This window comes from Apodemus sylvaticus, chromosome 12 (assembly GCF_947179515.1).
Source record: "Apodemus sylvaticus chromosome 12, mApoSyl1.1, whole genome shotgun sequence".
NCBI lineage: Eukaryota > Metazoa > Chordata > Mammalia > Rodentia > Muridae > Apodemus > Apodemus sylvaticus.
In genome coordinates, this window is record NC_067483.1 from 41,425,191 (window position 1) to 41,439,113 (window position 13,923).

At 41.4% G+C, this 13,923-nt stretch overlaps 1 protein-coding gene across 4 annotated transcripts in view; it reads right to left on the reverse strand.

The window, feature by feature from the left end:
- Nucleotides 1–13,923, reverse strand: part of Ppp1r12b (protein phosphatase 1 regulatory subunit 12B) — a 199,177-nt gene that overhangs the window by 148,048 nt on the left and 37,206 nt on the right. For all 4 annotated transcript variants that reach the window (XM_052201269.1, XM_052201273.1, XM_052201274.1 and 1 more), the window contains exon 2: nucleotides 1,513–1,643. In XM_052201269.1, the coding sequence (XP_052057229.1) occupies nucleotides 1,513–1,643 (131 nt within the window). The remainder of the gene's footprint in view (nucleotides 1–1,512; nucleotides 1,644–13,923) is intronic.

The following is a 13,923-nucleotide window of genomic DNA, read 5'->3' on the forward strand; positions in this document are numbered from 1 at the left end:
AGGGTCAGACACTCATGCAGCATTTGTGATGTCACTAATAAGCTTCCTTCAGTCAAGGTAATATTCTATTGAGCAAAAGATTTCTAAGTTTAAATATATTTTAGAAAGAACTATGCTTGTCTTTTAAAATGAATTAAAGAAACCACAAAAGGCATTATAATAATTCTCTATATGCAGCTTCCCAGAAAGATACCACTACATATTATTCTAATTTTAAGACTCAGCTGGCCTTAGATGAGTGGGAAAGGAAAGAAAAATGGATTAAAAATGACTTCTTAAATGTAATGAGATTTTGTGGCTCAATCACAAACATTCTACCTGAGGGGCACACTCAAATACAAACGAGAAGCTGATATGCCTTGTTCCTTAAATAAATGTTCTAAGTCCAAAATGGACAACGAAGTCATCTTAGCACCTCTGTACTGAACACGGACATTAGTGAGTGTAAGTGAGACCCAGAGCTTTTCTATGGGCCTGAAACAGAGGCAGTCTAGGAGAGGAGGAGCTTACAGAGCAGGGAGAGGAATGAAGAACGAGGAAAACTCTACCGCCCACAGGTCTTGGCTTGGGGACCACTCCAGTTATTGACCGTCTTAAGCAACAGCCTCGCCCACCACTGCACGTTGCTCCACGTGTCTCTGCTCTGACACTCCCTGGGTTTAACTTCTCCGACTGAGAAGCCCTGGGTCAAACAGAAACCCAGCCACTTAGAGATGCCCCATTGGGCAAAAGCAGTTCTCAGAGCTCTACAGGGCTGCCTGCTCTTTACTGAATAAGACAAAATGTGGAGTCCCAACCATATCACTTAAAAAGACTTAAGCAGTCTGGTTCTCAGAAGACCATAGACTATCCTTATTAGATTTACTTTAGCAATCAAAATTTGCCCTGCAAATTTTAAAGATGTTTCAATGCTCAAGTTTCTTTCCTAAGTAAAAATAAAATCCTGATCATCCTTCCCTACACTAAACACCTACGTTGTGCTTCTCATATGATGGGTGCCACGTGATCAGAATTCTTCTACCCTAGGCAGGGCAATCTCCCCCCATGGAGGTCAACGGCTACTAACGTCTTAAACATAGTCATTCGACCAATGTGGAGCACCCTGCCAATCACTACTTTGCTTTGGTTTCATTGGTTCCAGCTCATAATTTGCTATTGACTGCAGTAATATTTATAAGGACAAACAAACAAAAAGCAGGTTTATAGGAAACTTTAAAAAAAAGTCTATGACTTACATGCTTGTGTTCCACTGTTTGGAAATTAGCCAGACAGCATAGCAGGCAGCTAAAGCCGCCTCTGAATAGTCCAGAAATTATGGATTATATGGAAACAGAAACAAACAAAAATTGGAGCTAAGAACTGTTCATTTAGATACAAAGCTCAGCGTCAGCTAGCTCTTAATAGTCAATTTTCTGCTTTTGTAATTTAGAGAAATTGATAGCTATTTGTGAAATTCCATTCTGGGAAGCAGAGGAGGAATCTGAATCGAGCCCACCACAGATGCTCACTCACTCTGCTATGTTGAGATAACCACAGGAAGCGGCCGCATGCAGGGGTGTCCAGCCCTCGTTGTCCTGCTGGTTTACATTGGCTCTGTTCTCCACCAGAAACTTCACCATGTCCAAATTTTCATCAATACAGGCCTGAAAAGAAAAGCCCATTGATTCATTCAACAAGTATTTATTGCGTGCTATCACGTCCACACTGCTCCGGACAACGGCACTGACAGGCACTGCTGATGCACTACTTGCTTTTCCTGTATGTGTCTGAAATAGGACTTCTGACTTAGAAGCACCATTAGATAGTACTTTCAGTATTAATGGGATTAACTGTGAAAGGATCTCTACAGTGCTGTAATGGATAAGCTATTGCATCATTTTGCTATAGAAGGAAAGTGTGTTAAAAATTTTCATGTGTTTTTCTAAATGGCTTTGAGTGATGCAGGAAAGTGTATTTGTAGTTGCAGACAGAGAATGTGTTCTCTGCCTTCATCACAGCAAGCAGAAAAAAACACAAGTTTGTTGTTATTGCTGCTGCTGCTGTTGTTGAATAAAGGGCTTTAAATCTTGAATAAGCTTAAAAATGATCAAAATGAAATCTGGTTGATGCAGACAAGGTGAGGCATAACTGTAATTCCAGCATTGGGAAGAGCTCAAAGCTGAGGTTGGTTACATAGTGACACTCTATTTTTAAAAAATTATTATTAATATTAATAATTAATAGTTAATAATAATAATAAACAAAACCAGGGCTCATTCCACTTCCAGAGTGCATGTAAAACAGCTGGCATAGTGGCATGTACTTCTAATTGCAGAGCTAGGAGGCAGAGCGAGGCAGACTCGTAGTTCTCGTTGGCTGGCCAGACTAGCCTACCAGTGGCCAGCAAGAGACCGTGCCTCAAAACAAAGAGATGGAGAGACTGTGCCTCAAAACACAGAGGCAGACACCACAGGAGATTGTCCCCAGGCTGTACCAAGGTTGTCTTTAGGTTTCCACATGCACAGACATACAGGCACAGACACATAGACATAGACACAGGCACACAGACACACAGACACACAGACACACAGACACACAGACACACACACACACACACACAATCTTTACCAACCCTACATCCAATAAAGGGCTAATATCCAATATATACAAATAACTAAGAAGTTAGACTCTAGAGAACCAAATAACCCTATTTAAAAATGGGGGGAACAGCTAAACAGAGAATTCTCAACTGAAGAAACTCGAATGGCTGAGAAGCACCTAAAGAAATGTTCAACATCCTTAGACATCAGGGAAATTCAAATCAAAACGACTCTGAGATTCCAGCCAAAATGGCTAAGATCAAAACTACAGGTGACAGCAGGTGCTGGTGAGGCTATGGAGAAAGAGGAACACTCTTCCATTGTTGGTGTGATTGCAAGCTTGTACAACCACTCTGGAAATCAGTCTGGCTGTTTCTTAGATAATTGGACATAGTACTACCTGAGGACCCAGCTATACCACTCCTGTGCATATACCCAGAAGATGCTCCAACATGTAATAAGGACACATGCTCCACTACGTTCTTAGAAGCCATATTTGTAATAGCCAGAAGCTGGAAACAACCCAAATATTACTCATCAGAGGAATGGATACAGAAAATGTTATACATTTACACAATGGAATACTACTCTGCTATGCAATGATTTCATGAAATTCAGACAAATGGATGAATCTAGAAAATATCATCCTAAGTATAGTAACTCAGTCACAAAAGTCCACACATTATATGTACTCACTGATAAGAGCACAGAATACCCATGATACAACTCAGAGACCACATGAAGCTCAAGAGGAAAGAAGACCAAAGAGTGGATGCTTCAGGGGAAACAAAATAATCAAGGGAAATAGAGGGTGAGAGGGACTTGGGAAGAAGAGACAAGGGGGAGGGGAAGAAGAGAGGGAGGGGAGAGAGCGCGTAAGAATCAGGTACAGGAGGAGATTACAGAGGGTCAGGAAACTGAACAGAGATGTGTAGCAATGGGGGATGGGGAGCTGGGCGTAGCAACTAGAAAGTCCCAGATGCCGGGAAAGCAAGATGCTCCCAGGACCCACAGGGATAACATTAGCTGAAATACCCCACAAAAAGGAGGGAGAACCTGTGGAGACCATTTCTAGAGGTTGGACATGGCCCCCAGGTTGAGGGATGGGGCCACCCACCCATCTCCAAATTTTTAACCCAGAATTGCTCCTGTCTAAAGGAAATACAGGGACAAAGAGTGGAGCAGAGACTGAAGGAAAGGCCATCCAGAGATGCCCCACCTGGGGATCCATCCCATATGCAGACACCAAACCCAGACACTATTGCTGATGACAAGAAGTACTTGCTGACAGGAGACTGATACTCTCCTGGGAGGCTCTGCCAGACCCTGACCAATACAGATCTGGATGTTCACAGCCAACCGTCGGGCTGAGCACAGGGACCGCAATGGAGGAGTTAGAGAAAGGACTGAAGGAGATAAAGGGGCCTTATCTGACATCAATGGGAGGGGAGGTCCTTGGTCCTGTGAAGGCTTGATACCCAGTACAGAGGAATGCTAGGGCAGTGAGGCAGAAGTGGGTGGGTGGGTAGGGGAGCACCCTCATAGAAGCAGAGTAAGAGGGGATGGGATAGGGGTTTGCAGAAAGGCAACTAGGAAAGGGGATATTTGAAATGTAAATAAAATATCCAATTAAAAAATAAACAAAGAACTATTAAAATTAGAATTCATTAGCCAAATAAAATTTGTCTTCTCGATATTTGAAAATTGATTGTCTTCTCTGGTGTTTACATTTGCACTAATGATGCCAAAGCCATAGTTGGTAAATCTGCTGGTGGGTAAAAATGCCTTATTTAATCAAGACAACTGCATGACGGAACCACTCAACCTAAAATGGACTTTTATGCAGTGATAAAGATTGTTGGTTTGGGGGCTGGAGAAATGGCTGAGTGATTAAGATCACTGGCCGCTCTTCCAGAGGATCCAGGTTTGATTCCTAGCACACACGGGGCAGCTAATAATTATCTGTTAACTCCAGTACCAGGGAAATATAAACGCCCTCTTCTGGCCTCCTCTGGAACTGCATGCACGTGGTGGTGCATAGACATACAGGGAAAACATCGCATACACAAATCATTTAAAAAGATTACTAACAATTAAAACTAAATTTGTCTCAAAGACATTTGAGAGGATGTCTTGTTAATATTCTGTGTGACAAAATGGAAAGCACACTTGGAGTCCTACAGTGGCTCCTGCAAAATGATGGCTGTTCCTAGGAAAAGTACTTGGGCAGGGCTGCAAGATGAACTGACCACTTCTCCAAAAACTGTTATCAGAACAGAAAACAGTAACTAACAAAAAAGTATTTGCTATTCAGACATCAAAATGAACTAAGTCCCAAAGAAAATAATGAATTTTTGTTGCCGTAATAACATTTGACCGTGCAAATGAAAACCGAAATTTTGGGAAGCACAGCCACTGTCAAGAGCTTGGCAGTTTCCTGATCCTCTTCTGATATCTACACTGGGGTATCTACAGCAGGGGTTCTGAGCCTTCCTAACACTGACACCCTTTAATACACTCCCTCAGGTTACGATGATCTCCAACCATAAAATTATTTTGTTGCTACTTTATAACTGTAATTTTGCTTCTGTATGTATTATAGTGTAAATATCCTAAATTCAGGATATCTGATATACAACCCCCAAAGGGGCTAAAACACACAGGTTGAGAACCACTGGTCTACAAGTACGATAGGTTGATATTATATAATGAAGTGTATCTATATGCAGATCTACATAAATCAACAAGGCTGTATTTTTCAAATACTAAATACATAGTGTTAGAAAGCCAGGCATTGGTAAAAGATGAATTCAAAGCATATGTTAGATTAATAGGTTTTGCTATTGTTTTGTTTTGTAGACAGGGTCTCACTTTGTGACCTTGGCTGGCCTTGAGTTCACAGAAATCCACCTGCCTAGGATACCCAGCTGCTAGGACGAATGCCATATGCCACCCAGATGATTGATGGTGCAGCTGAGGAAGGCAGTGCATTGATATAATTTCAGTCTCCATTTCCGACTGACTAACAATGTTGGGGATATAGTTCAGTTGGCAGAATGTCTGCCTAGCATGCACACAGCTTCTCTCTGTAGCTTCTTCAGTATGGTTTATGACCTCATAAGCCATGCAAAGTAGTGAACACCTGTAATCCCAGCACTTGAGAGGTAGAGGCAGGAGGATTAGTTCATCATTATCTTTTGCTGCATAGCAAGTTCAAGGCTAATTTCAGATGCATGAGAACCAGAAAAAAAAAAAAAAAGCAAAAATCAAAAGTATTACTGCTGGAAGTTTTGATAACCATTTAAGAACAATACCTATAACTGACTGACCAGGCTATTAAAATACCCTTTCTGTTTCTAAGTATATAACTATGTGAGACTCAATTTATATACTTCAATTAAAATGTTACAACCATATGAGTGCAGAGAGAGACAGAGCGTGCAACAGAGACAGTTAGGAGAGGGATTAGGCAAGAACAACAATCTGAATTACTTTAAAGTACCCCAATTCTTCAAACCACACTCCATTCCCTCTACAACGTGCAGGACAACACACTGTTGAAAGCAGTGGGGTAAAAAGAACAGGGCTCTGCCGATGCATGCAGCCTTGACCAGGGAAACCTAACAAAAGTTCAGAGGACTCATACAAGGCACCAGGCCTCTGCCCACCGCAGAGCTGGACAGTTCCTGGCACTGCTTTTAAGCCAAGACTTTAACACCCACACACACCAAAAGTATTCAATCCTCACTCACCATGGCTCTCACTAGTACTTATGGAAGAAAAGTAATTTGATTTAAAAATATCTCGGAACTAGCCAGATATAGGAATCTGCATGTCTAGTTTCAGAAAATCCCTTCATTTTCAGAGTACTGTGGATTCTCAGATGCAGGAATTATATGACTGTACTGGACAGAACTGTCCTGGTGACAAGCCACACAGGACCTGCAGTGTGAATATGTCGGCTGCCAGTGCCTCTGCTCCACCCACCGCCTTGGCTCCAGGAAGGCATGACAGGAGCATGGAGGAAAGGATGCTCCCCGAGATCTTCCGCAGTGAGCAGGGACTAAATTTAGATGTCCTCTGCCCACTCCATCTGCAGCTGTGCTGCTGACTCATGACAGCAGCATGGTCCACGAGCGGATTCACCCATCTGCAAATCTCTGCCTATGCTCTGCCCAGAGCTATACTGAATTCTCCAGACAGGAGCTCAATCCTTTCCTTAGGAAGGAAGCTAAACAATCTTTGGGTGTTAACCATTATAGCAGTGGGGGAACTTCTTTGCTTCAAGTCAAATCTGTGGTTCAAGTGCATTTCCTCTTAGCTTATATTCCTAAAGACAAAAGGATATCACTAAAGAAAATTTCATTTTAAGCTCTGAAGTAGAGGTATGTACTTAACTCTTAGTCCAAAAGAACTATTCCAAAAGTTGCTTGGTAAATAAAGGTTTTCACAATCAACATATAGTAAAGAAAGACAAGCTCTAATGGAAAGACTGTTTTATCAACAATATAGGTGCTGGGATCTTTCTACTGTACTTAACACTGCTCTCTGGATGGAAGGCTGAAGTGGCCTGGGGCTGACTAAAGCCAGAGTTAATCTGGAGCATAGGGCCTTACAAAACAAAGTCCTCTGGGTCCCAGAATAGCCTCCAACTGTCAGCACCACGGAGTGCCGGCTCACAAGGCTGACCTTGCTGTTGTGTCCCAGGAGAACTCCAAGGCTACCTGTTTTGCCTACAAACAACCCTTCACAGAGTCCAGCTCTGAGTGCTTATTGACGGAAGCAAGGCTTAGTATAGCCTAACTCCTACATTTTTTAATCCTGTTTGCCTTACTTTCAACAAATCCTGATAGAAAAGGTGCTGTCATTTTTAGGGGTCAGGGGACCCCAAAAGACACTGTTAATTACCTCAGACTGCCCTTAGAACAGAGAGAAAAATTGAGAGCCAGGTGCCTGATAAAAGACTTATATCGAAAATATATAGGGTGCATTTAAAACACAAAAAAGCAATCTAACTTTAAAAATGGGGGAAGACTTTAACAGATTTGCCTGTGTTTTAAAATGGCCAAAACACCATGAGAGAGTACTTAGCATTACCAATTGTTATGGAAATGCAGATTAATACTACAGTTGACCTGGCTTTAATCCTAGCACTCAGGAGGCAGCCACGGGCAGACCTCTGATTTCCAGGGCAGCCTGGTCTAAATAGTGTGTTCTCAAAGTGAGGATGCACAGTCAGAGTCTGTCTTAAAAATAAAATAGATAAACTAACAAAAAATAAAGTTTTTTTCCAGGTGTGAAAAAATTAAACTTGTGTCCATTGCATTAGTATATTATGGTATAATCCCTATAGAAATAGCATGGTGGTTCCTTAAAACAAAACAAATACCCTGCAATTACCATTTCTGTTGTATCCAAAAGTAGAGTTTGAATCATAAAAAAAAAAAAAAAAAAAAAAAAATCAAACAATTTGAAAGCAGTGTCTCAAGGAGTTATCTGTACAGCCAATCCCATGGAAGTGTTTGCTGACAATCCTAAACTGAAGAAATACCCAGAGTCCATTAACAGATGAACAGGTAAGATAGATGTGTATTAAATACAGTATACGTATCCAAGAAGGAATATGGCCCTACTGATCCCTTGGTTTCAGACATCTGTTTTCCAGGAGTGGGAAGAGTAATTTCCTGTGGTGGAAGTCTGTGGTAGTATGTCACAGAAGCCGTAGGAAACAACCAATTGATACAAGTTAGGGAGTCTACACTGGAGACTGCCTGACTCTGCTCAACTTCTTGCTATAGTAACTGCCATCAGCAGTCACTGATCCCTTCTTTTCCTAATGAAAAGTTTCGCCGGGTGGTGGTGGCGCACGCCTGTAATCCCAGCACTCTGGGAGGCAAAGGCAGGCGGATTTCTGAGTTTGAGGCCAGCCTAGTCTACAGAGTGAGCTCCAGGACAGCCAGGGCTATACAGAGAAACCCTGTCTCGGAAAAAAAACCAAATCCAAAAAAAATAAAAAATAAAAAAGTTTCCCCAAAGATTACACAGCTCTTCAAAATATTAAATATAATGCTTTCCTTCTTTAACCCAAGCTTTAGCTCAAATAGTAAAGCCCTGACAGATCTAACTCCATGGTTCTCCTATTTGCAACTGGGGGAAAGTGGCTGAGAAAGGGTATCACGTAGCCAGGCTTCAACATCACTGTGTATGGAGGATGACCTTAAATTCCTGATCCTCCTGCTTCTACTTCCCAAATAGTAGGAATACAGGTTTGTGTGACCATACATACCAGATTTGCTAGAGGTATTCCAGATGAACACCAAGCAGAAACTAAATCTAGGTAGGGCACAGAGTGGTGCCAATGAGCTCCCTGTGAAGTCCTTTTGTCCCCATAATGTAACTTTGTTATTTGCCAAGAAATTATACAGGTTATATATTAGTAAGTCTGGAAGTCTCCACCGTCAGCAGACCACACTACAACAGCCTTTAACATACAGTCCTTAGGACTGACTGACCCGGCACTTCAGTCAGTCCTTCCAAGTACCTGTCTCCCATTCCAAACATGATAGAATGTGACTACTGCTTAACTGAGACCCATCAGAGCAGTCTACACTGTGACAGGTGACTCCAGCTGCTGTCAGTCCTGTGTGAAAGACTCAGAACGCTACTGGCAGAGAATGTCTGGCTCAGACGCTAAGAACTATATCTGACTATGCACTCACTGGTCAGGCAGGCTCTGGACACAGATCAGTGGCCTTTCAAACACAGATGGCCAAGAGACAGCAGAAGTGAAGAATTTTCCATTAGCCAGACGTAATGGTACATGCTCCCTAAGTCAGCAGTCAAGAAAGCTGAGGCAGAAGGATTGACAGGTACAGCTATATAGTGAGATTCTTTCTTAGAACACAAAAAACAAAATTTCCCATCAACTGTCACATTGATTACAATTTGTGTTTTCAGGAGACTAGCATTTATTTCAAGACTACATGTTTATAAATTAAGACCAGAGAACATCTTCCTTCCCTTACCTACAAACACAAAATGTGATATGGCCTAATAATTAGTAATATTTAAATTTCAAAATTATGAGCCTGCATATATGACAACTCTACAGGTAAGATGCTTACCACCAAACCTGACAGAATAGAAGGAAAGAACCAACTCTCACAAACTGTCCTCTGACCTCCACACTCAGACATGCACATGCACATACAAATAGGTATCATTTTAAAATTATTAAATGGAGTTGAAAAGATTAAAATATCTGGGCAGTGGTAGCTCACGCCTGTAATTCCAGCACTCTGGGAGGCAGAGGCAGGTGGATTTCTGAGTTCGAGGCCAGCCTGGTCTACAGAGTGAGTTCCAGGACAGCCAGGGCTACACAGAGAAACCCTGTCTCGAAAAAACCAAATCCAAACAAAACAAAACAAAACAAAACAAAACAAAACAAAAAAACAAAAACAAAAGAAAGAAAAGAAAAAGAAAAAGAAAAGAAAAGAAAAGAAAAGAAAAAGAAAAAGAAAAAGAAAAAGAAAAAGAAAAAGAAAAAGAAAAAGAAAAAGAAAAAGAAAAAGAAAAAGAAAAGATAAGATTAAAATGCCGGCACACTCTTCCAGGCCAGCACTGTCTTCACAGAAGGCTCAGCTCTGACCACCCAGTCTGTACTCTTCCTCCTGTGAGGCCTAATGCTGACGAACAATAGATGAGACCTATTAATATTGGTAAGAAGACCAAGGGGCATTTTTTTACCTTAGAACAAAAAAGCAAACATACTTGCCTAACTTAACTCTATTTTTGTTTGTTTTGTGGCAGGCACTGGAGGCCACGTACACACTAGACAACAGACTCGAACACAGAGCTCTACCGGGAACACTTTTTTTTGGGGGGGGTGGGGGGGCAATGAAATGGTGCTCGACACCAAACCTGACAACCTGAGTCCAATCTCTAGGATTCACATGTTGGAAGGAAAAACTGGCTCCAGCAAGCTGTCCTCTGATCTTCACACATTGCACATAGACACAGACATGAACAAACAAATGTAATATTTAAGGTATAACTTAATGACTTATTTAATGTTGCATATTCAATTGCAGAACCAACTAAATATATGTTTTCTATCTATCAATATAGAAGCATATAAAATTGAGTTCATGGGCCAAGGATAAGATACCACTTTGTTTATGAAACATTTGTCATTCTTGATCCTATCTCCCTAAAAATAATTTTAACATATGTAATTTGTTATTAGCCTAATCCTCCAAAAATTTTGTTTGAGTAGACAATTAGTGAAACTGGATTGGCCACCCCAAATTAAACTAAGTATAAAATATAGACTACAAAGCGCCCACTGAAGTGTTTTCATTACCTTTCTATTTATTAGCATGAGTTTGGATGGGAAACCTCCTTCATATCTTGGCTACCTGTTTTCACCACAGCCCCCCAAAGGTCTTTCCTGTGCCAACTTGGCATGTAGAATAAATTGCTGTTCCATGGAGAGGGATTTTTGTATTTAACTCCAGATCACTCTGTGCCCATAAACAAGTGTTTCACAAGCCACAGGAGTACAGCTTGAAAGCCACCACTCGGCAAAGATCCACGGCTTCGGAAAAAGGCAGGCAATTCTGCAACACAGTTGGATAAAGCACGGAAGCCACAAAAAAATAACAGGAAGTCCAGAGTCACCCAGTATGAGTCACTACACAATATTTATCCTACAGTGGCCTATTAAACAAGAAAGTCTTTCCCAACATGTTTTCAACAGGAGTTTCGTACAGCCAAAATTCTGTAATAAACTGGTCAATATCACATTCATACCCCATATGTTCCATACATCCTATACAGTAAAAGATATAAATCTATGTGGTATACTATGCTAGCCAAATGTTAAAAATAGACTACAGAACCAGAATTCCTGGATTCAACTCCCAGGCCTACTGGTTCAGTGATCACTTTAACGAGCTTCTTTGTGAAAATATTGTGTCAACAATAATTGTAAGGACTTGTGGGGTTCCAATTAGGAAAGAATGAGTTAATATACATAAAACCTTGAGCACATGGAATATGGTCACATGCTATGTAACAGTTGCTATCGTTACTAAACACCTAATAAGAGTCTATGAGGTTCACTCTTTTCCACACAAGGAAACTAATATATATGTAGTACATAAATATAAACCAATAAGCATAAATATAGTATGAATTCTCCATGAGTTCCAAAAAGACTACATTCAAGTTTCACCAGTAATAGAACTAAGTGAATTTCTGGCTACAGATGCAAGTCACAGACACTGGTTCACATTACCAAAAACAGGCTAAGATTTGTCAGTATCAGTGGTCTCATACGATGGAGTACTTCCCACTTAGTCATGTAGCAACTATTTACATTATTCCAAAGAGTCCTTTAGAGGACATGAAGGACTGAAATGAGTAAAGTTTGCTATTTTATGGAGGCAAGAGAAAAGACAGTGGTCCAATCTACTGGGACTCATGCTGTAATATAAAATGATCAGTAAGAACAAGCCTGTCTTAGGGTTTCTATTCCTGATCTATTTAGCTTACACTTCCACATTGCTGTTCATCACCAAAGGAAGTCAGGACAGGAACTCAAGCAGGTCAGGAAGCAGGAGCTGATGCGGAGGTCATGGAGGGATGTTTCTTACTGGCTTGCTCAGCTTGCTCTCTTATAGAACCCAAGACTACCAGTCAGAGATGGTACCACCCACAATGGGCCCTCCCACCCTTGATCACTAATAGAGAAAATGCCTTACAGCTGGATCTCATGGGGCATTTCCTCACCTGAAGCTCCTTACTCTGTGATAACTCCAGCTTGTGTCAAATTGACACACAAAACCAGCCAGTACAAAGCCCTATAGTATGCTTTAAGAAGTTACTAACAGGGGTGGGGTGGGGTATGACAGACAATGCCAGAAGATATGACTTACATGTTATAAAGGAGGAGTTAACAAACTAGACAAGCAGAGATTAATAAGAATTTGTAGAAATAGTATACACAAAGGTCTGCTACACAAAGAGAAAAGTGCCAGTTCTTTGGAATGGCAAGAAATTGGCATACTTGATCTCAAATGGAATAGGGACATATATGGACATCTAAAAAGGGTTCATTTGCCAGACTGAAAAATTTGAACATGACTCTACAGGCTAATGGGAAAGCAGTGGGTACTGTACATTGGTAGCTACAAAGGCTCTCCTGTCCTGACTGTGATAAAGAGCTTGGCCTCTTTCCTCCCAGCAATGAGGAGAGAGAATGGTCCTGTCAGAATTACACCAGAAAGTGTGACAGCAGTGGGAATGCAAACACTGAATTTTGCCAGGAAAAACTCATGGTAAAGCCACCACTCAGACCAGGAATGCAGGCTACCAAGGATAAGCGACTAAAGTGAGGGACTGGCAAGGAGCTATGTGGACCTGATGACGATGACAGACCTGAGAAGCCTTCCTAGCACAGAAGGAACAGAACGCTCACAGCAGAGGTGAGAAAGCATAGCACTGAGATTGTTAGAGCTTGGGGCTATAGTTACCTGTGACATCCCTGGGTCAAAGCAGTATATAAGGAAGTCTTAGAGCCTAACTACATTCAGGAACTCTATCTGTGGAGCAAACTAGCATGTGCTGCTACCCTTTCCAGGTTAAATAATCCTAAAGTGAGCCTAGAGATATGGGTGCCAAGCAGCCCAACCTTACAGCTGTTCCCTGGCCCACAGCAAAGTCCTGGGTGGGTCAGTGTCATAAATACTGTGATATGCCCTGGCAAGGAGCATTATTGTACAGCAGCCATAAAACAGGGGAACTGAGGTTACGGGTAGAGGCTCTCGGCTAGGTTGAAATCTCTTTAAAGCCACAGGTTAATAGTAATAGCGGTAATTTTACAAAAGGATGTCCCAATTTCTCCTCTTAACTTGAAATCTTAGGAATATAGACTGGCTGGCAAGTTAAAATCGTTTTAGATGCATAGGGTATTTTAAAAATAGAGGTCCTTTTGCTTTTATCGCTGAAGCAGGGTCTTACTAGTAGACCACGCTGACCTTGCCCTTGTGGCAATCCTTCTGCTGCAGCATGCTGACATTCAGGTATGTGGCACCAGGCCTAGCTAAAACTACATTGTTTGTTTTGTTTTTCTAGATGGAGTTTCTCTGTGTAGCCTACTTAACTCTGTAGACTAGGCTAGCCTTGAACTCAAGAGATCCACCTGCCTCTGTCTTTGGAGTGCTAAAATTAAAGGTGTGCCCCACCACACCTGCCTAAAAATCTTTAGTACATTTTTCCCATATCTAAAATCTAGATATGGTAAGATATGCCCATTACCCAGCACTTGGGAAACTGAGACAGG